The sequence below is a fragment of the Canis lupus genome, chromosome 6 (genome assembly GCF_011100685.1).
Source record: "Canis lupus familiaris isolate Mischka breed German Shepherd chromosome 6, alternate assembly UU_Cfam_GSD_1.0, whole genome shotgun sequence".
NCBI classification, from domain to species: domain Eukaryota; kingdom Metazoa; phylum Chordata; class Mammalia; order Carnivora; family Canidae; genus Canis; species Canis lupus.
Window position 1 is genome coordinate 37381247 of NC_049227.1, and position 21100 is coordinate 37402346.

Consider the following 21100-nt stretch of genomic DNA (forward strand, 5'->3'; position numbering starts at 1 on the left):
TCTCTCTCTCTCTCTCTCTTTCTTCTTCTTTCTTCTTTCTTTCTTCTATCTCTCATCTCTCTCTCGCTCGCTCTTCTTCTTTCTTTCTTTCTTTCTTTCTTTCTTTCTTTCTTTTTACTTATTTGAGAGAGAGAGAGACAGAGTGCACGGCATGAGGGAGCGGTGGCAGAGGGAGAGGGACAGAATCCCAAGCAGACCTGGAGCGTGATGTAGGTGGCTTCGATGCAGGGCTCTACCCCACAGCCCCGAGATCATGACCCAAGCTGAAATCAAGAGTCACCCAGGCACCCTGACTTGCTCTCATTCTCATGTTGACCAAATGCCCCAAGACTCAGTCTCCACTTCCCCCTGAATTCCCTGGTGGGAAGGGCCCCGGGCTGAGTATCAGGTCCCACATTTCCCTGAGGGAAGGGTCCCTAACAGAAGGAGGTGAAGCTTTCCCATGGAGTGTGAGGCAAGGGGCTGGGTGCTGACCAGGTCCAGGATAGGGCGCAACGATGGAGGGAGAGCAGGGATGAGGGCAGGAGCCCGTCCCTGTGGGCTGAAGCGTCATGCCTGGAGACACCGGGAGCAGCGCTGGAGGTGGGGACAGGGGTGCATACCACAGGTGAACTTCAGCTCCCCCACACCCCCTAAGGGCTTGCTTGTGGACAAAGTGAGTCAGATTAACCTGGAAGAAGGAAGCACGCATCGGGAAGCCAGGGCCTTAGGGTACCTAGGCAAGCCGGGCGCCTCCCAGATCTGCAGAGCCTTGGGGGTGTGGGGAGGCGGGTGGTCAGCCCCTCCACCCCAGTACCCACCTTGGGTTCCCCAAAAGTGTTCACACCAGCCTTGTACACAAAGCGGCGTGTGTGCCCGGCGCCCCCTAGTGGTCGTGGGTCTCTGGCCTCGTTCCCCCAGAGATCTCCCTGTCAGGCTAGCTAAGGGGACCAGGGCCCTGGGGATACTGGCCTTTGCTCCAAACCCCAGGAGGGCTATCTGAGTCTTTTTCTGCCTTCCTGAGAGCATTCCAGAATCTCTCCCTGGCAGGAGCATTTTGCTTCTGTAGACCTCCAACAGCTGGCATTAACCCCTTGCCGCCTGCTATCAGCAGCTGGGGTTCCCATATTCACCAGAACATGCTGGGGCGCTAAAGGCCATCTGCTACATCCCCCAGGTCCTGGCATATTTGTGTGGAGGACGAAGCCTCAAATGAGGGTTGGGGCCCTAGATTCCTGTTTAGGCTCCATCTCCAGTTCTCTGTATATTCTTAACTTTCTCCTGCCCACCTGTGGCAGCAGGATTCTCATAAAGACCCCCAGTGACGTTTGTCCTGTAGAAAATGAAGTTAGAGACTCAAAGCTTGAAAAGGGTCAGTGTGAGGGACGCCCTCTGTTTCTTAGAGGGAGGGGGGCACAGGGCAAGGACCTGAGATTGGCTTCTAGGAACTGGTCACTGTCCCCAGCCAACAGCCAGCAGGACAACGGGGACCTCAGTCCTACAGCTGAGAGGAACTGAGTTCTGCCGACAACCACTGAGCTTGGAAGAGGATCAGAGCCCCAGGTGAGATCATAGCCCCGGCCCACACCTGGATTTCAGCTGGTGAGACTCTAAGCCAAGAACCCAGTCATGCCTTACCTGGCCGTTCTTTTTTCTTTTTTTTTTAATTTTTTATGATAGTCACACAGAGAGAGAGAGAGGCAGAAACATAGGCAGAGGGAGAAGCAGGCTCCAGGCACCGGGAGCCCGATGTGGGATTCGATCCCAGGTCTCCAGGATCGCGCCCTGGGCCAAAGGCAGGCACCAAACCGCTGCGCCACCCAGGGATCCCTTACCTGGCCGTTCTGACCTCTTGAACTAAGTAATGATAAATGAGTGCCCTTAAAATTTTTTTTTATTTTATAAAAAGATGTTATTTATTTATTTGAAAGAGAGAGCATGAGCAGTGGGGAGGGGTAGAGGGAGAAGCAGGGAGCCTTGTGCAGAACTTGATCTCAGGACCCTGGGATCATGACCTGAGCTGAAAGCAGATGCTTAACCGACTGAGCCACCCAGGCATCCCCTTTATAAGATTTTTTCCAAAATATTTATTTATTTATTTTAGAGAGAGAGAGAGCAGAGGGGCAGAGGGAAAGAGAGAAGGAAAGAAGCAGACTCCCTGCTCAGTGCAGAACCCAGACGAGGGGCTGCATCGCATGACTCATGAGATCATGACCTGAGCAGAAATCGGGTCTGACACTTAACCTTAACCGACAGAGCCACCCAGGTGCCCCTAAATGGCTGCTCTTTTAAACCAATAAATTTGTGGAAGTTTGGGCACCTGGGTGGTTCAGTTGAGCATCTGCCTTTGGCTCGGGTCACGATCCCGGGGTCCTGGGATTGAGTCCCACATTGGGCACCCCACAGGGAGTCTGCTTCTCCCTCTGCCTGTGTCTCTGCCTCTCCCTGTGTGTCTCTCATGAATAAATAAATAAAATATTTTAAAAATATTTGTGGGAGTTACACAGCAAAGGGAAATGAGCACATCATCTGTCCAAAGAGAAGAGCAGAATTCCAGACACATGACGGATAAAAATTTTAAAATGAGAAAAATTGGGCAGCCCTTGTGGTGCAGCGGTTTAGCGCCGCCTGCAGCCCAGGGCGTGATCCTGGAGACCCTGGATTGAGTCCCACATCAGGCTCTCTGTATGATGCCTGCTTCTCCCTCTGCCTGTGTCTCTACCTCTCTCTCTCTCTCTGTCTCTCATGAGTAAAGAAATAAAATCGTTTTTTTTTTTTTAAATAAAATAAAATGAGAAAAATCTATCCCCTTCTCCACACAGGTGCTATGTAGACTCAAAACCTGCAGCAGTCGTCCTGCTGCCAGCCCTCCCTCCTGGCTGGAGGGTAAATCTACTCAGCATACACATCCTTCATCCAGGATTCCAGCCAGTCTGGGTTGAGGGCAGGGTTTGCTCGGGGCAGGGCTGTGCGGCCAGCATCCTCAGGGCAGCCAGATGCCACTTGGGCTGAAGAAAGGAGCTCTGGAATCCATTGCTCTAGGGGATCCCCATTATTTCTGGAGCTCCCCAGACTTCTGGGCATCTTTAGGGTCTATAAAGCTGTTTCTAAAGTAACAGCTTTATTAGAATCATAATCCCCCTACCATATAAGTCACCCTTCTAAAGTGTACAATCGATTGGGTGGTTTTTAGTATATTCAGAGTTGTGCAACCATCACCACAATCAATTTTAGAACTTTTTTTTAAAGATTTATTTATTTATTTATTTATTTATTTATTTATTTATTTATTTATTTATTTATGACAGACAGAGAGAGAGAGGCAGGGACACAGGCAGAGGGAGAAGCAGGCTCCATGCAGGGAGCCTGATGTGGGACTCGATCCCAGGTCTCCAGGATCACACCCCAGGCTGCAGGCGGCGCCAAACCGCTGCGCCACTGGGGCTGCCAAATTTTAGAACTTTTTAAAAAAGATTTTATTTATTTATTTATTTATTTATTTATTTATTTATTTGAGAGAGACCAAGCGCACACAAGCAGGGGGAGGGGCAGAAGCAGGTTTCCCACTGAGCAAGGAGCCTGAGGTGGGACTTGATCCCAGGACCGTTGGGACCATGACCTGCCACCCAGGCACCCCAATTTTACAACATTTTCATCACCTCAGGAAGAACCCCCGCCACTCCAGATCTGTCAGCAGTCACTCCCATTTCCCCCTGACTTCCTCTAATTCCCTGGCAATCTTGTCTCTTTTCTGACTCCATGACTTTGCCTATCCTGTACTGTGGCCTTTTGTTTCTGGCTTCTTTCACTCAAAATGATGTTGTCCAGATCCCTCCATGCAGGGCGTCCCTGGGTGGCTCAGCAGTTTAGGGCCTGCCTTTGGCCAGGGGCGTGATCCTGGGGCCCTGGGATCAAGTCCCTGCAGGGCCTGCCTCTCCCTCTGCCTGTGTCTCTGCCTCTCTCTCTGTGTCTCTCATGAATAAATAAAATCTTTAAAAATAATAATAATAAAAAAAGATTCATCCATCCTGTGGTATGTATCTGTACTTCATTCCTTTTGTTAACTTTATTGGTATCACGTACCATACCACTCACCCATTTAGTGTTCAATTCAGTGGTGAGCGCAGCGTGATGCATAGAGTTGTTGGATAACTATGTTGTGTACTTGAAACTAATACAACATTGTGTCAACTGTACTTCAACTAAAAAAAAAATCAGGGTACAAGTCAGTGGTTTCTAGTATATTCACAATTTGTACAACCATTATCATTGTCATTTTTAGAAAATTTCATCTTCCCCCAAAAGAAACCCATACCCATTAGCAGGCACTCCCCAATTTTCTCCTGCTCCTAGCCCCTGGCAGCCACTCATTTACCTCCTGTCTCTGTGGATTTGCTATTCTGTATATTTTACTTAGTGGAATCTTACACTCTGTGTCCTTTTGTGATTGTCTTCTCTCACTGAGCATTAAGTTTTCAAGGTTCATCCATGTGGTGGCATGTATTTGTACTTCATTTCTTTAACAATTTTATTTTTTATTTTTAAGGGGGGGGGGAGAGAGAGAGAGGTAGGAGGAAGGGCAGAGGCAGAAGCAGAGGGAGAGGGAGGAAGAATCTTAAGCAGGCTCCACTCCCAGAGTGGAGCCCAATGTGGGGCTTGGATCCATAACCCCCACACATGACCTGAGCTGAAACCAAGTGTCAGAGGCTTAACCAACTGAGCTACCCAGGCACCCCTGTACCTCATTGCTTTTTATGGCTAAGTAATACCTATTGGATGCATAGACCATATTTTTGGGTAGTCATTTATCAGTAAAGCCTGTTGATGACTCTCATTCACTCTTCCGACCTGGAATTTGGGGATGGGGATGGGGGAAGGAGAGCAATCAAGGAGGAAGGGAGCTGGGTGGGCTCCTATTTGATAATGTAGAGGAAGGAGAGCCAATGTCCTGAGGCCACACTGCAGTCACAGGTCTTTTCCTCAGGTGAAACCGTCTGTCTCTCCATGCCTGCTTTCCAGAGCAGTATCTGCCCAGGGTCTGCAGCCAGAATTCAGCTGCAAGTGAGCCAGCTGTCAGCCCCGTAGATGATAATCTGAATTTCTTTATTAAAGGAAAAAATATATATATATATTTATTCATGGGAGACACACAGAGAGAGGCAGAGACATAGAGAGAGGGAAAAGCAGACCTGCTGCAGGGAGCCCAATGGGGGGGCTCAATCCCAGGACCTTGGGATCATGCCCTGAGCCAAAGGCAGACGCTCAACCACTGAGCCACCCAGGTGTCCCAATAGTCTGCATTTCTCTCTCTCTTTTTTTTAAATATTTTATTTATTTATTTATGAGAGAGACAGAGACAAGACAGAGAGACAGAGAAGCAGAGACACAGGCAGAGGGAGAAGCAGGCTCCATGCAGGGAGCCCGATGTGGGACTCAATCCTGGGACTCCAGGATCACACCCTGAGCTAAAGGCAGGCACTCAACCGCTGAGCCACCCAGGGATCCCCAACAGCCTGCATTTCTGACATAGATCATCCACCAAGACAGTTACCTGATCACTGTCTTTACAGAGACCAACCCCTGCCTTCCCCCACCCCACCCCCACACTTCAAGGGGCAAGTGGTCTGCAGGCTGACGGTCATACCACCCCATCCTATGTGCAGGCTCTACACCTGCTCCTTTTCACCTGTGCCAGGTTTTAGCAGGAAGAGAGGAAAACTTGGCCCCTCCTCTGTCCCTCCCCTGCACATCACAACCCTGTCATTCTCTGTGGGCCAGCTCAAATGCCTCTGGTCACTGGTGCCCACGGCAGCCTGGCATCAGTGGGAACGACGACCACTTACTAATGCTACGACATGCCAGGTGTATCACAGACTTCTTGCAACAGCCTGTAAGCCCGGTGCTGCATGGCCTCTGTGTTACAGATGAGGAAGCTGAGTCAGGTTAAGGAACATGCCTGTGGTCACTCTAACACCTGAAGCTGGGGTTCAGGTAGAACCTGGATTCTGAACCGCACCATACAGCTCTTAGTCCCTCCTGGCATTCTGTTGTCCAAAGAGCTGGGAGGGTGTGTAGACAGAGGCAAAATCCAAGGACTTTGGCTGCCACGGTGTCCCAGATGCCAAGCAAAAAAGGAACAAGAGGGTCACATACAGTGAGAAGAGAGAGCACAGAGCTCCTTGGAGGTCACCAGTGATGCGGGAGTAGTTTTCATGGAGTCGGGCAGGGTAAGCAGGAGAGATTGAACAGAACACCCACTTCAGGGAGTTTTGCTATAAAGAGCAGCAGGGAGAGAGTGGTAGCTGGAAGGGGTGGAGGGTGGTAGGTGTTTTGTTTTGTTTTTTAAATGGGAATAACACAGCTTGTTGTTGGAAACGATTCTCACAGAGGGGACACAGTGGGCAGCCCGGGTGGCTCAGTGGTTTAGCACTGTTTAGTGTTTAGCCTCCAACCCAGGGCCTGATCCTGGAGACCCTGGATCGAGTCCCACATCGGGCTCCCTGCGTGGAGCCTGCTTCTCCCTCTGACTGTGTCTCTGCCTCTCTCTCTCTCTTTCTCATGAATAAATAAATAAAATCTTAAAAAAAAAAAGAGGGCACACAGTGAGGATACAGGAGAGACATCGTTGAATGATTCTCACGGAGGGTTGTACACGCACGGACGGAGCGCGGACACTCATCCTGACACGGGCCCGGATGGCAGGTGACAGATACAGATAGGGAGGCAGAGGCGATAAGTGGAGCATGTAGGATTTCTGTTCAAGGTTGGTCCCCTTTCCTCAGAGAAACAGGACCTGAAGTCACGTTAGGGGAGTGAGGAGGTGGGGAGATGATGAAGGAGAGAGGAAGAGGTGGGAGGAAAAACAGACCAGAGCAATAGGAGCCTCCACTGTGGGATCTGAAAATAAGATCAGTCAGCTAGGTTGTGGGATTTCCTTTTCTTGGGGCTGTTTGGCTAGTGGGGAGGGCGGGGGTAAGGCAGGCGGGGTTGGACAGGTGAGGGAAGGATTCTATTGATGGGCTGTGAATTCTAAGCCGGATAACGAGAGGAGATGATGAAGGGGCAAGGCATTGGCAGGATTGATGGGGTCATGCAAATTAGAGCCCACAGGTCAAATCCAGCCCCCTGGCTATTTTTTTTCTTTTATTGTGGTAAAATGTATGTAGCATAAAGTTTGCTGTTTTCACCATTTTATTTTTTTTTAAAGATTTTATTTATTTATTCAGGAGAGACACAGAGAGGCAGAGACACAGGCAGAGGGAGAAGCAGGCTCCATGCATGGTTACTGATCCTGGAGCTCCGGGGTCATGCCCTGAGCCAAAGGCAGATGCCCAACCACTGAGCCACCCAGCCATCTCTGTTTTCACCATTTTAAAGTGTACAATTCAGGGGACGCCTGGCTGGCTTAGTTGGTGGAACATTGGCTCTTGATTTTGGGGTCATGAGTTCAAGCCCCACGTTGGGCATGGAGCCATTTAAAATAAAATAAATAATAAAAAAAGTTTAAAGTGTACAATTCAGTGGCATTAATTATATTCCCAGTGTTGTGCAACCATCACTGTTTCCAAAATTTTCCATCACCCCAAAAAGAAACACCATACTCATTAAGCAATAACTCTTTCATTTCTCCCCTACTCCCAGTAACCTCTGATCTACTTTCTATCTCAGTGAATTTGCCCATCCTAGGTACTTTCATGCCCGTGGAATCATAACATATGTGATCTTTTGTATCCTGACTTAGTTTACTTGCCATGTTTTCAGGGTTTGTCTATGTTGTAATATAGATGAACCCTTCGTTCCTTTTTTTTTTTTTTTAAGATTTTTTATTATTTATTCATGAGAGAGAGGCAGAGACATGGCAGAGGGAGAGGCAGGCTCCATGCAGGGAGCCCGATGTGGGACTCGATCCGGGGACTCCAGGATCACGCCCTGAGCTAAAGGCAGACGCCCAACTGCTGAGCCACCCAGGCGTCCCCCTTCGTTCCTTTTTAAGGCTAAATAATATTCCATTGCATGGATAGACCACATTGTGTTTATCCACTGATCAGTTGAGGGACAGTGAGTGGTTTGCCCCTTTTGGCTACTGTGATTTTTTTTTTTTTTTTTAGATTTTATTTTATTTATTCATGAGAGACACACAGAGAGAGGCAGACACACAGGCAGAGGGAGAAGCAGGCTCCATGCAGGGAGCCCGATGTGGGACTCAATCCCAGGACTCCAGGATCACGCCCTGGGCTGAGGGCAGATGCTCAACTGCTGAGCCACCCAGGCGTCCCTTGGCAACTGTGATTAACGCTGCTTTGAACACTGGCATATAACGACCTGTTTTGAGTCCTTGTTTTCATTCTTTTGGCTTCTACCTAGGAGTGGAACTGCTGGGGCAGAGTACAACCTCTGCCAGGTTTTGTATGGCCCCTGAACGAAGAATGGTACAGTCTCCCTAAAATGTTCACATCCTAATCTGTGGAACCTGTCACTAAATTGCGTTATGTGGCAAAAGGGGCTTTGAAGATACAGCTAAGGCAAGGATCTTGAGATGGGAAATTATTCTGTATTATCTGGATGGGCCCAAGATCATCATAAAAGAGGCAGAGTCGAGGGGTTGGGATAGGAGAAGAAGGAGATATGGTCGAGAAGGAGATATGGTCATAGAAGCAGAGGTTGGAGTGAGCCGTTGGAGTGAGGTCACCAGCCAAGAAATGGTGCTCAGGGGGAACCAGGATCCATCCAGGCGGTTCTGTAAGAGAAGAGCAGGGGGTAGACACGCTTCTCCCGGTTCTCATTCATTCCTCACGCATCCATTCGGGCCCTATAGATCCTGCTCAGTGTATACAGTTATATGGCCCTCTTTCCTATGTTGCCCCCCAGAAGTCATAATTTCCTGAGCACATTTCCTGTCCCCACAGTGAGACTTTCCAAGGACTGTGATGCTAAGTGAACTGGGATCTGTGCTTCAAGTGCCCAACAGGTTGCTTTAAAGATGAGAGAACACGCGTACAAAAATCTACACGGTACTCTCAGTATCTAATAATCATCGTTCCTGAAATATCAGTAACTTTTTTTTTTTTTTTAATATCAGTAACTCTTGTTAGTAGTAGGAATATTTTAATTAGGAGGCGCGATTTGGGCGGAACCTTGAAGGCGGAGGGGATTGGGAAAGGCGGTGGGCAGGAGCGAGGACATTCCGAGGCAGGCGTGGTCTTCCTGAGCCAGGGGCCAACCCGACAGAAGCCAGGGGAGGGGACTCGGGAGGGGGTACGGAAGCGGGCCGCCGCAGCGTCCTTGCCCCCCCGCCCCGGGCATCACCGTAGTAGAGAGCGCACCCTGGCGGAGGAGCAGGTCCCGCACGGCCTTAGGCATGAATGGGAAGCTTCGGGCCTCCTCTGCTGTCCAGCCTCCCCGCGGAGGGGGTAGTGGGAGGGTGGCTAGTGAGGGGGACCCGGCGGCAGCCACCAAATCTGCGGGCCGCTGCCGTCCTGGCCCGCCTCCAGCCTTCACTCCCCGCCGGGGCCCCCCGTTTCTAAAGGCAGCCCCAGGATCTGAGGCGCCCGGCGCGCCCCCTTCGCTCTGCACCCCCCCCTCCCCGCCCCCCGGCTCCGAAATTCCCAGGCTCCGGAGCCCAGGCTGGGCGGCCAACTGGGCAGCCAGGGAGGGAGGGGGCTGGCTGGCCTCCGAAGTCGGCCCCAAGTTACATGTGGGAAGAGGTGGCTGTGACGCAAGTTTCCAGGGGGCCCTGGGCTCGGAGGGAGCGCGCCAGAGCGGCTCCTCTCCATGCAGCTGCAACCCGAGCAGCACCCCAGGCCGCCTTCGCCGTCTCCGCGGGGCCCAGCTGCGCGCCCGCCGTCCCCGGGGGCCGCCGAGCGCGGAGACCCTGCACCGGGCAGTCCCCGCCGGACCCCGGACTCGCGGGCTAGGCTCCCTCGCAGTGGCTGGCCTTTTTTTTTTTTTTTTTTTTTTTTTGCAACGCTTGCCAACCTGTCAGCTGATGGACCTCATCACCCATAGTGGCGCATGTAGCTCGGCCGCAGCTCGCTCCATTCACACCGCGCCCCCCAGCCGCCCCACGGCCCCCGGCTCCCAGTGCCGGGGGGTTGGCCCGCAGACCCTGGCTGCCACTGGCCCCCGGGGGCCGGCGCCCCTCTCGCCCTGGCCTCGCGCAGCCCCGGGGGCGCTGCAAATAGTCCTTTGTTTACATGCAATTCCTTACTCCGCGGAAGGAGGCCGGGGGAGTGCTGAGTTTTCACCAGCTGTTTCCCGCCTTGAAACAGACATCTGATCAGCTGCAAACACACACACACATACACACGCCCGGGGAGGCAGGCCGGAGAGACCTCCCTCCCGCCCCTCCCGCCCGCCTCCCTCCCCTCGCCGCCGCCGCCGCCAGCATCTGGGACCGGCCGTTTCTGCACCTCCGTCCGGCGCTGCCCTTTGATTCGGATTTCCATCTTGCATTCTCCGGCGGACCGCGGGACCCGGCTCGTGCAGAGGAGGGGGGCCGATCGCTATGGAGTATTTCATGGTGCCCACTCAGAAGGTGCCCTCTTTGCAACATTTCAGGAAAACAGAGAAAGAAGTGATAGGAGGGCTCTGTAGGTGTGTACTCCTCCTCCCCCCCACCCCCTTCCCATGATTGCAGCCCCCGGCCAGCCCGCCCGGGCAGGCGCGCGTGTGCGCACGCATGGCCCGCGCTGCCAACCCCGCTCGCCTTTCTTAGCCGCCGGGGCGGCTACAGCCCCGCGCGCCGGGGTTGCGCCGCCGGGGGACCCTCCTCCCCCGGAACGTGGGGGCCCCGAGCGGCCCCGGTCACTTTTGTCCGCTGCAGGCGGGCGAGTCGCGACGTTTGTAAATTGCAAACAGACCCACGTGGTTCTGCAGCAGTCCCGGCCATGCTTGGTGCTGGTGGCTTTCCCCCCCGCGCTTCCTCCTCCCCCCTCCCGCGGCGGCTTCCTTCCTCTCCCTCCTTCTTCGCTGTCTCTGGGTACCCCCCTCCGTGGCGGTTTGGGGGGCCCGGGCCGCGCGTGGGGCCGTGGCGCGGGCGGCTACAATGCAGCCACGCCGCGGCTCTGGGCGCGAGGGGGGGATCCGGGAGCCGGGTAGTGTGTTTGTAGGGTGCGGGGCTGCGGCGGGGCCGGGGGGCGTGCTCGAGTGGGGGCGCGGGGATGGGTGGGACCCGGGAGGCCGGCGCTGCCGGCCGGGGGCGCCGCGGACCCGGGCACGTTGGCGGCCGCTCGCTCGCTTGCCGCCCGCGCCCGGGCGCTGTTTACTAGCGAGGCCTGGACGTGACTCTGCAGCCCTCTTGGAGTAGGCGGACCTCGGCGCGCCGCCTCGCGGGAGCTGTAGTTCCCCGCGCCCCGCCCTGCGGCATTGTGGGAGTTGTAGGCGTGCCCGGGCCACGCTTTCCTCGCACAAAGCTCAGCTCCCGAGGGCCGGGTGCGCCAGGCGGGCCCGCGGGGGGGTGCCTTTTGGGGAGGGGGCACCGGACAGTGCCCCTGGCCTCGTGAGGCCGTTGCCCGCCGCCCGCGGGGCTCGGCTGCAAACTTTCCCAGCCCACGCCCCTCCCCCAGCCCTAAACCGAAAGCGTCCAGCCCCACCGTGGGTGGGTGACCCCGGGGCCGCCGCCTTCCCCAGGAGCCACTTCCCAAGCGTGGCCTCGGTCGCTCCAGATCCATCCTTCACCAGAGGGTGACGGGTGCGCGCACCACTCACATCCCCATTCCCCTGGACCCTTGTTAAAATGCACGTGCCCGCCACTCGGATGGCCAGGAGGAGGACGGCCCTGTCCCTGAGCGTCTGCACCGAACTCGGCCCGCGGGACACGGCGGTGCTGCGTCTGGGGCTTCCCTGGGTGCCCCACTTGGGAACCTGCAGACCCCTTAGAACCCCGCGGCTCCTGGAGCGAAATGGCTCCCTAGGACTGGGGCCACGTGCTCAGCCGCCAGGGTCAGGCTGGGCGGGGATTGAGGGAGGAGGAGCCGGGGCGGCGTGGCCCGCGCTGCTGGACAGCAGGGGCTGCAGAAACCGGGTTCGGGGACGGGACGGTGGCTGCTCCTGTACACACACCTCCCCACCCCGCCCCAGGCTCCCACCTCGACGGTTCTAAAGTTCGGAGTCATGTGCAGCCAGGGGGGTGGCCACCCTGGGTGCTGGCCCTTCCTTAAGGTCTACCAGAAGGGCCTCCCTGTAATAAGAAAAAAAATTCTGGAGCTCTTAGTATGTTCTAGGGACTCGTTTTGATAGATTTTTTTTTTTCTCACTGAATTTTTACACTCTGCGTCCTGAGTTAAGCGGCCTTATACACATACACTGTATGGGGTGAGGACATGGGCTTGAGAAGGGAAGAGTTAGTTACAGCAAGTGTTGGGGCTGGGACTTGAACCCTGGTCCCAGAGCCCTGCTCCTATCCCTCGTGGCTGGTTGGTTGTTCAGAGAATGGCTGGGTAGGACTGTTTGAGCCTGATCCTGGGTAGGCTTAGCACAGTGGGGACCTCTAGCCACCAGGTCTGAGACTTAGTTGAATCCTCTCTTGACCTCCCAGGACTAGGAGTTATACTGTCCCTGTCCCAAACCCTGCTTTAGAGGAGTCTAGCAGTCTCCAGGGGTCAAGTGCCCCAGGCTTGGGCATGGGGACATGCTCAGCCTGCCTATCTATGAGACAGTTGAAGCCTGTGCAGTGGGTGTGGAGTTGGGACCTCTGGGTTTGTTCATTTTCAGAAGCTGTGGGGTGAGGTGGGATCAAGTGTGTGGGTTGGGTGAGAACTTCTGGCTTTATGGATTGGTTTCTGAGGCTGGGATCTTGTTCTATCCCTCAGTGACTAGGAGCACTCTCTGCCTCATCCCTCTCCCAGACCTACTGGAGGGGGCCATACTGCACAGTGGGCACCCCCACCCTGAGTCACCCTCAGAGCAAGGCTCATGCCCCAGCTGTGTGGTTTTGGACCTGTGTGGTCTCAGCATGTGCCACTTCAGTAAAATGGAGCACCTGTGAAGGTTAGGCTGTGTGTATGGAAAGTGCCAGTATCTGTTAAATTCTTAGAAGCAGGAGCACTGTGATCTTAAAGTGTTTACCTCCTGCCCTTGGGGGGAAAGAGACCAGTGCTCAGAAGGAGTTAGGGAACAATTAGGGGCTTTGGAGTGTGTGTGCTGGGTCCCTGATGCGGTATATATGTGGCACCTGGCTCTGGGCTGGGAACCAGAACTGGCCCTGTCCCAACAGCTCAAAATCTCCTGGTGCTAAGGTCTTGACTCTCCTGGTCTTATCAGCCCTGTAAGAGAGATCTTGGGTTCTCCTGGAATCCTGGGTGCAAACTCTGGAAAAACAAGGCATCCTGTTTTCCTCAATCTCTTTTATTCTCTTCCGTCTCTCTCTTATAACCTAAGGGTCATTTTTATTTTATTATTATTTATTTTAAAAAGTCATCTCTGTGCCCAACATGGGGCTTGAATTCATGACCCCCGAGATCAAGAGTCTCATGCTCTACTGGCTGAGCCAACCAGGCACTGCCCCTCTCTTCCGTGTCTTTTGAATTTCACCATGGTCCTATGAAATGAGGCGGTATTCCCCCATTTTGCAGGTGGGTAAACAGGCTTTGAGAGATGAAGTGCAGTTCCATGGGATAACAAGGGGCAGAGCTGGCTTATACTTGAACACAGAGTAGGGAGTCCCCTCTGAGGCGCTGAGGAAGCCCTAGGGAGGGGAGGACAGGGGAGAGGTGTTTCTGATATGAACAGCCTGGGCATGGTCTACTGGAACTGAGGGCAGGGGTGGCAGGCTGGTCAGAGTGTGGTGTATGGATAGAAGCAGTGGGGCCGGGTGGAGGCTCTGGGCTGCTTCAGTGCTGCAAAGAGAGGATGAGCGCCTTGGGCATCCTTGCTGAGGATCACTGCTTCCCTCCTGTCCTCCTCTTGGGGTGTAGGAGAAGTCCCATGTGGGCTTTCCCACCTCTGCCTGTAGATGTTGAGCGGCAGGTGTGTGAGTGACTTTTTGGGCACTGTAAATGAGAGTTCTCAGTGGCTAATCTTTTTTTTTTTTTTAGTTTTTATTTATTTATTCATGAGACACAGAGAGAGGCAGAGACACAGGCAGAGGGAGGAGAAGCAGGCTTCATGCAGGGAGCCTGATGTGGGACTCGATCCCAGAACTCCAGGATCACGTCCTGAACCGAAGGCAGACGCTTGAACCGCTGAGCCAGCCAGGCGTCTTGTCAGTGGCTAATCTGAGGCTGGAGCCAGGCCTGGGGGTGTCGGTGGATGGGGGTTACTTTGCCTTTGGGCTGGGAAGAACTCATCCAGGTCAGGATTCAGCCTTGAAGACGGTGCTTCCCTACCCGGGAGCCTCTGATTGGTCTGCTAGTGTTATTCCCAGGGGGCTGTCTGGAGGTACTCTGGTATTGGGGGGACAGTCTTAGCACCCAGGGCTGGTACTCAAACTGTTCTTGGCCAGTTGGCTGCCCTTCTCCAGGAGACAGGCTGTCAGAGGCCGGACTGGGAGGGAAAGAAGCATGCCACCTTCACTGCTCACCTGGGAGTCTGGAGTTGATGTGGAGGGGGCAGAGGGCCTTACAATTCCTGTCAGTCACGTTTATGTGTGCAAAACTCAGATAAAAATGTAAGAAACTTTCAGGGATTTGCAGAAAAGCCTATTTGATCTATGGTCATCTAGTTTAGCAGCTAGACTAGCCATGAATTATAGGAATCTCTGGTCAGCGATCAGGACCCCTAACATTCCGCCAACCAGAACTTCTGATTAGTGCACACGTTCCAGGGCTGTTTAGGTGAGTTATCTGTTAGGGTCTTGGTGGCAGCCCAAGTCCTCAGGAGGAACTGCAGCTTTGGGGTGAAGTCTGTTTTCTGGGGCTTTTTTTTTTAAAGAGTTTATTTATTCATGAGACACACACACACACACATAGAGGCAGAGGGAGAAGTAGGTTCCCTGTGGGGAGCCCAACGTGGGACTTGATCCCAGGACCCCAGGATCACACCCTGAGCTGAAGGCAGACACTCAACCACTGAGCCACCCAGGTGCCCCTGCTTTTTGGGACTTAAGTCTGCATTAGGTTAACTGGCAGCTGGTTCCTGAGCCAGGGCGTTGATGGACTTGGTGGGGAAGGAGACAGGATGGATGGCACATTTGGAAGAGCCAGGATGAGCAGGCCCTGGATCCTTCACTCCACTCTGGCCTCTCCAGTCCCTGGGCATCCTGGGGAGAAGGGAGGAGCTGAGGGTCTCCCAGGGCAGAGATTTTCATGGGCAGATGAACTGGCTGGCTGGGGGAGGAGCAGCTGAATTCTGGTTTCTTGGGGGTGGGACCTGGAAAGTACAGGAGGTAGGTACTTGCCTGCACCCTGACCCACCTGTCTTTCACGGTGGACATGAGCGGGTCACTTCTGTGCCTGTCCCACTGTTTGTCAGGAGGAGCACGGACACTACCTCCTGAGGCCACATACGGGGCTCTGGGAAGCAGCGGGGGCCCTTTGTGAGCTGTCAGGAGAGGGTACCAGCAGCAGATGCGGGAGAAGGGCTGAGCTTTGGCATCTGCAGGTGCCTGTTGAGCAGGATGGCTGTGCACACCACATGCTTTGTCTTTCTACAGGGGTTACCGTCATCTGTCTGTCTGGGTGTCTGGCTCTGTGGGGCGGTGCAGAGCCTACTCTGTCCTGTGGGTAAGAGCCAGGCTCTGGGGCTTGGAGCAAGCCTATGTCCTTGATCCATACAGGAATCATAAGGCCACTGGACTCAGAGAGAGTGTGACAATTCTAATCATAGAACTCAAAATTTATATATATATATATATATATATATATATGTATATATTTTAAATATTTTATTTTTTTTTTTATTTATTCATGATAGACCTAGAGAGAGAGAGAGAGAGACAGACAGAGACACAGGCAGAGGGAGAAGCAGGCTCCATGCATGCCAGGAGCCTGATGCAGGACTCTATCCTGGGACTCCAGGACTGTGCCCCGGGCCAAAAGGCAGGCGCTAAACCGCTGAGCCACCAGGGATCCTCCTATTTATTTATATTTTTAAAGATTTTATTTATTTACTCATGAGAGACACAGAGAGAGAGAGGCAGAGACACAGGCAGAGGGAGAAGCAGGCTCCTCGAGGGAAGCCTGATGCGGGACTCGACCCCAGGACTCTGGGATCACGCCCGGAGCCAAAGGCAGACACTCAACCACTGAGCCACCCAGGCGTCCCTTGATTTAAGCTTCTTACTCTGTTGCCGAGTCCTCCAGTTGGGCCTTCTGGAACGGCCAACACTCAGGGTGATCCAAGGGTGGAGGTGGGGCTCCTTTTGACCCCTCACCATTCTTTTCAGGTCTGGCCTTTGGGCATCTCCAGGAGGGCCCCAGGGACTGTGTAGGGGTGTCTCCCTGTATCTCCCGAGAGGATGGGGATTCCCACCCAGACGGATGTCAATCATTTGGTGGCTTGGCTTCCTTTGGACGTCTCTCCCCAGTTTTTTTTTTTTCTTTCTTTTTGTTTAAAGTAAGCTCTACACCCAACATGGGGCTTGAACTCATGATCCTAAGATTAAGAGTCATATGCTCTTCTAACTGAGCCAGCCAGACTCCCTACCCTACCTCTTTTTCTTCTTTTCCCTCCACTCCCACCTCTTTAATCCACCCACCCAACACAGAGGGTCTGGAGGGCACTGCCAGACCAGGGAGCCTGGACCAGGTTCTAACCCCCCACAAAGGGCGGGCAAGCCACTGTGTGTCAGGTCTCGGGCCTGCGTCCTCGCCACTGCTCTGTCCCGCCACCCCATCACCTCTGATGTAGGGGCAGGGAAGTTGGGAGAAGTGAGGTGCCCCTGCCCTGAGGTGAGGAGCCAGATGGCTGGTAGTCTGACTCTAAGACTCTGTCCCTCCTCATTCGGAGTCCCAAGTCTCCTCTGCGAAGAAAGGGTCGTGGGCCACCTTTTGAGCATGGACATTCCAGGATGCTGTAAGGAAACTGCCCCCTGGGGGCCCCCAGCTGCGGCGACTACCCTCTCCCCCAGGAGAGGGGGCCAAGGCCCAGGAAGGGCAAGGGCGAGTCCAGGATCCTGCCAGCCCAGAGTGGGGCAGAGAGGGTGGGCCAGGGGGCCGGGAGAGGCCATGGCTGTCTCCAGCTGTAGCAGATGCATTCTCCGAGGTTTTCTGAGCAAACGCCTTTCCTCCTGGGGACAGGCATGGGGGTTTGGGCACCTTTTTGAGCCCAGGGTCCTCATCGATGGAATAAGGCTGCCCATAGTCCGTTTCCCCACTTCTCCAGAACCAGGGATGTGAGCTCTCTTGGCCCAGGCCTGGACCAGGTCACCCAGGGAGGGCCCCTCAGGAAGACGCCAGGGCTGTGGCTTTGGGTGGGGCTGGTGGCCTCTTCTGGGAGCCCAGCATCTGGAAGCCATCAGGCCAGGGGCGGGGGGAGTCGCAAGAGAGGGCCGGGAAAGGGGGAATGCCTCCTCCAGGCCACACACAGGCCCACCCCTCGGGAGCGGTGGCGTTGGGCCTACAGGCCCCGCTGCTGTCTTTGCCTCCTGCCAATACTTCTGGGCCTCTCCCCCTTCCACTGGCTGCCTTCTCTCTCACCCCACTGGCTGCTGCTCCTGTAAGATGCAGTCACGTAATATGCAGTAACATTGCCCACTGCATGCTGGGAGCCTTGCTCCTTTGGCACAGGATGGGGCTGCCTCTTGGGGTGGGCAGGCTCAGGGGAGAAGTGTCTCCAGGGGTGGTTGGTCTGGTGTCCCCTTCTTGGAGTAAGTGGTACCTGTCTCGTTTTTGAGGTCTTAGCATGGGGTGTCTGGGGCCAGGCTGGGAGCTTGCAGACCAGTGTGTGGCTGCAGATGTGGCTGTGGTGACGGGGAGGGAGGAGCGATGTCTTCCTAGTCCTCAAGCCTGTGGTGCCACAGGAGGGGGTCCAGGTGCATAGCCAGGAGCTCAGAGGTGTCCCAGGGACAGGTGTCTGCAATTATTGTCTGGGACCATCTGTATCAGAATCACAGAGATTCTTGCTAGCTGGTCAGGCTTCTGGGCCCCACCCACACCTGCTGGCCAGACACTGGGGCTAGGACCTGGGGCTGCGCACTTACGGACACCCAGACACCCCAGAGGTACTACTCCATCACCCTCCTGATCTGCTGGGGTTGTAGGGACCTGGCAAATCTGGCATCTTCTGTCGCAGGACGGATGAAAGTTACACTAGCGGCCCCCGGAGGTGAATTGTAAAGACAGGGTCCCACCGGGGCAGGGCACGGAGGGCACCTAGCCTGAGCAGGTCTCTGTCCTGACCTGCAGCCTTGCCAACATTCCACTGACCCCTGAGACTCAGCGGGACCAGGAGCGGCGGATTCGGCGGGAGATTGCCAACAGCAACGAGCGGAGGCGCATGCAGAGCATCAATGCGGGCTTCCAGTCCCTCAAGACCCTCATCCCCCACACAGATGGAGAGAAGCTCAGCAAGGTGGGCTAGGCACGGGAGCCTTCCTGGAGGACGTGGCGGGCTCAGGTGGGGAGAAGGAAGTGAGCTTTGGCAGACGCTGCCCGCCGGGGTCCCTGACTTGTCCCTCCCACCCTCAGGCAGCCATTCTCCAGCAGACGGCGGAGTACATCTTCTCCCTGGAGCAGGAGAAGACCAGGCTCCTGCAGCAGAACACACAGCTCAAGCGCTTCATCCAGGTAGCTCCCCGTGGGGGCCTCCTGCTGCCGCAGTGCCCTGCCCCCTCCGGCTGCCTTTCCCTGCGTGAGCGCGTCCTGGCTCAGCCGTGGCCCGCAGGCTGCATCTTTCCCACTCACCTATTTCGGCACTTGCCTCCCTGCCTGGGCTTTGGCTTACCCATCCGTGACGTGGGGTGGGGTGGGCTCTGGAAGGAGCCGGGTGATTTCTGGAAAGCAGGTCCATTGTGCCTCCTTTTCTGGGCTTCGGCCATCTGTTGGGTTGGCACAATGGGGCCCTAGTGCTGAGAGGGACCTTGGGGGGCTGCGAGGGAGTCCTCTGATGTCCCTGGTGGTGGTGGTGGTTGTAGTTCAGGGTTGTTGAGGCACACTCACTGGCCCCTTGGGGTCCCCAGGAGCTGAGTGGCTCATCCCCCAAGCGGCGGCGGGCAGAGGACAAGGACGAGGGCATCGGGTCGCCGGACATCTGGGAGGACGAGAAGGCGGAGGACCTGCGCCGGGAGATGATCGAGCTGAGGCAGCAACTGGACAAGGAGCGCTCGGTGCGCATGATGCTGGAGGAGCAGGTAAGGCTCTGGGGGTGAGCAGTTCTTTACGGGAGCACCTGCTCTGTGCCAGAAGAGCACCTCTCTTCTCAAATAAATAAAATCTTCCCCGGGCCCAGAGCAGCGCAGCACGGGCAGGCCCTGGAGGTGGGAGGGGACACGGCCTGAGGGAGGAGTCATGGCTGGCCCGGCAGGCTGGGCTAAGGACTTTGGTCTCTCCCGCCGAGGGTGGACGAGCGTCAGCCATGCCAGGGTTTGCAGCAGGAGTGAACGGCCTCTTGCGAAGCCTAGAGCCTGGAGGCCGACCTGCGGTCCTGAGGGCCCTGCTCCGGGTGGGGCCGGGGAGAGGGAGGTGCGGGGTGCCCTCCGAGCCCTGCCCCTGAACCTGTCGCCCTGCCCCCCAGGTGCGCTCGCTGGAGGCCCACATGTATCCGGAAAAGCTCAAGGTGATCGCACAGCAGGTGCAGCTTCAGCAGCAGCAGGAGCAGGTGAGGCTGCTGCATCAGGAGAAACTGGAGCGCGAACAGCAGCACCTGCGGACCCAGGTGAGCAGTGGTGGCCTGGGAGCGGTCCTCACTCGCAGCGTCAGTGCCCCGGGCTCCAGCGGGGCAGGCCCAGGGTCCCAGGTTACTGGTTCCCAGGTAGCCTGCGTATGTTACCACATCGAATCCTTGTAGTGGCCCTTTCAGGCCTGAACTTATATTCTTCCTATTTTACTGATGGCAAAATTGAGGCGCACAAAGGGTGCATGACATGCCCACTCGTGATCCTCAGCGACTTAGCTGTCTAAACCCACGGTCTACACGCTTGATAACCACTGTAATTTTTTAAAGTATTTATTTACTTTTTGGGCGCCTGGGTGGCTCAGTTGGTTGGGCAACTGCCTTCGGCTCAGGTCATGGTCCTGGGGTCCTGGGATCCAGCCCCATGTCAGGCTCCCTGCTCAGCGGGGAGTCTGCTTCTCCCTCTCCCTCTGCCCCTCCCCCTACTTGTGCTCACTCTCTCTCTTCTCAAATAAATAAAATCTTTATTTATTTATTTTTTAAAAGATTTTATTTATTTAATCATGAGAGACACACACACAGAGGCACAGACACAGGCAGAGGGAGAAGCAGGCTCCATGCAGGGAGCCCGACGTGGGACTCGATCCCAGGTCTCCAGGATCACACCCTGGGCTGAAGGTGGTGCTAAACCGTTGAGCCACCTGGGCTACCCAAATAAAATCTTTAAAAATGATTTATTTACTTGAAAGAAAACATTTACTTGTTTTAGAGAGACTAAGAGCCAACACTAGGGAGGAGGAGGAGCATAGGGGGGAGAGAATCTCAAGCAGACTCGCTGCTGAACGCAGAGCCCAATGCGGGCCTTGATCTCATGACCCTGAGACCAGGAGCCAAACCAAGAGTCAGCTGCTTAGCATTCTGAGCCACCCAGGTGCCCCACAACCACTGTATTTATTAGATGTTAAAGTGCTTGCTTGGTGGACAGTGAAGGGGTCCCGGGATCTCAGATGGCTGGAAGCCCCTCTCTGGAGTACCTTTTCCACGTTTGTAAAGTTAGAGGGGGTGGAGCACAAATTGGCCAGCCCTCCTAGGGAAGATGTTCAAGGGCTGGGGTGGTTGGCAGAGGCTCTCTCGAAGCAGATGGTTTTGAGGGATGTCCCTCTGTGAGGGACAGAAGGATAGAAGGGAATGGGCAGCTCCTGGAACCTTTGAAAAGAGACTGAGGGCTTCTTCCTTGCAGCTCCTGCCCCCTCCGGCCCCTACCCACCACCCCACAGTGATCGTGCCGGCGCCACCCCCTCCCTCCCACCACATCAACGTTGTCACCATGGGTCCCTCCTCGGTCATCAACTCTGTTTCCACATCCCGGCAAAACCTGGACACTATCGTGCAGGTACCTGGACTTGGGGACGGG

General features: G+C 54.9%; 1 protein-coding gene across 4 annotated transcripts in view; it reads left to right on the forward strand.

Annotated features, from left to right (window-relative positions):
* Positions 1-21100, forward strand: part of TFAP4 (transcription factor AP-4) — a 35827-nt gene that overhangs the window by 12839 nt on the left and 1888 nt on the right. The window contains exons 1-6 of one of the 4 annotated variants that reach the window (XM_038540560.1): positions 10332-10572; positions 18261-18426; positions 18543-18641; positions 19034-19204; positions 19588-19728; positions 20927-21079. In XM_038540560.1, coding sequence (XP_038396488.1) covers positions 10484-10572; positions 18261-18426; positions 18543-18641; positions 19034-19204; positions 19588-19728; positions 20927-21079 — 819 coding nt within the window. In that variant the 5' untranslated portion in view covers positions 10332-10483. Of the gene's footprint in view, positions 1-10331; positions 10573-16080; positions 16930-17340; positions 18181-18260; positions 18427-18542; positions 18642-19033; positions 19205-19587; positions 19729-20926; positions 21080-21100 lie in introns of those variants that run through there. The other 3 variants (XM_038540561.1, XM_038540563.1, XM_038540562.1) reach the window with 3 other exon arrangements.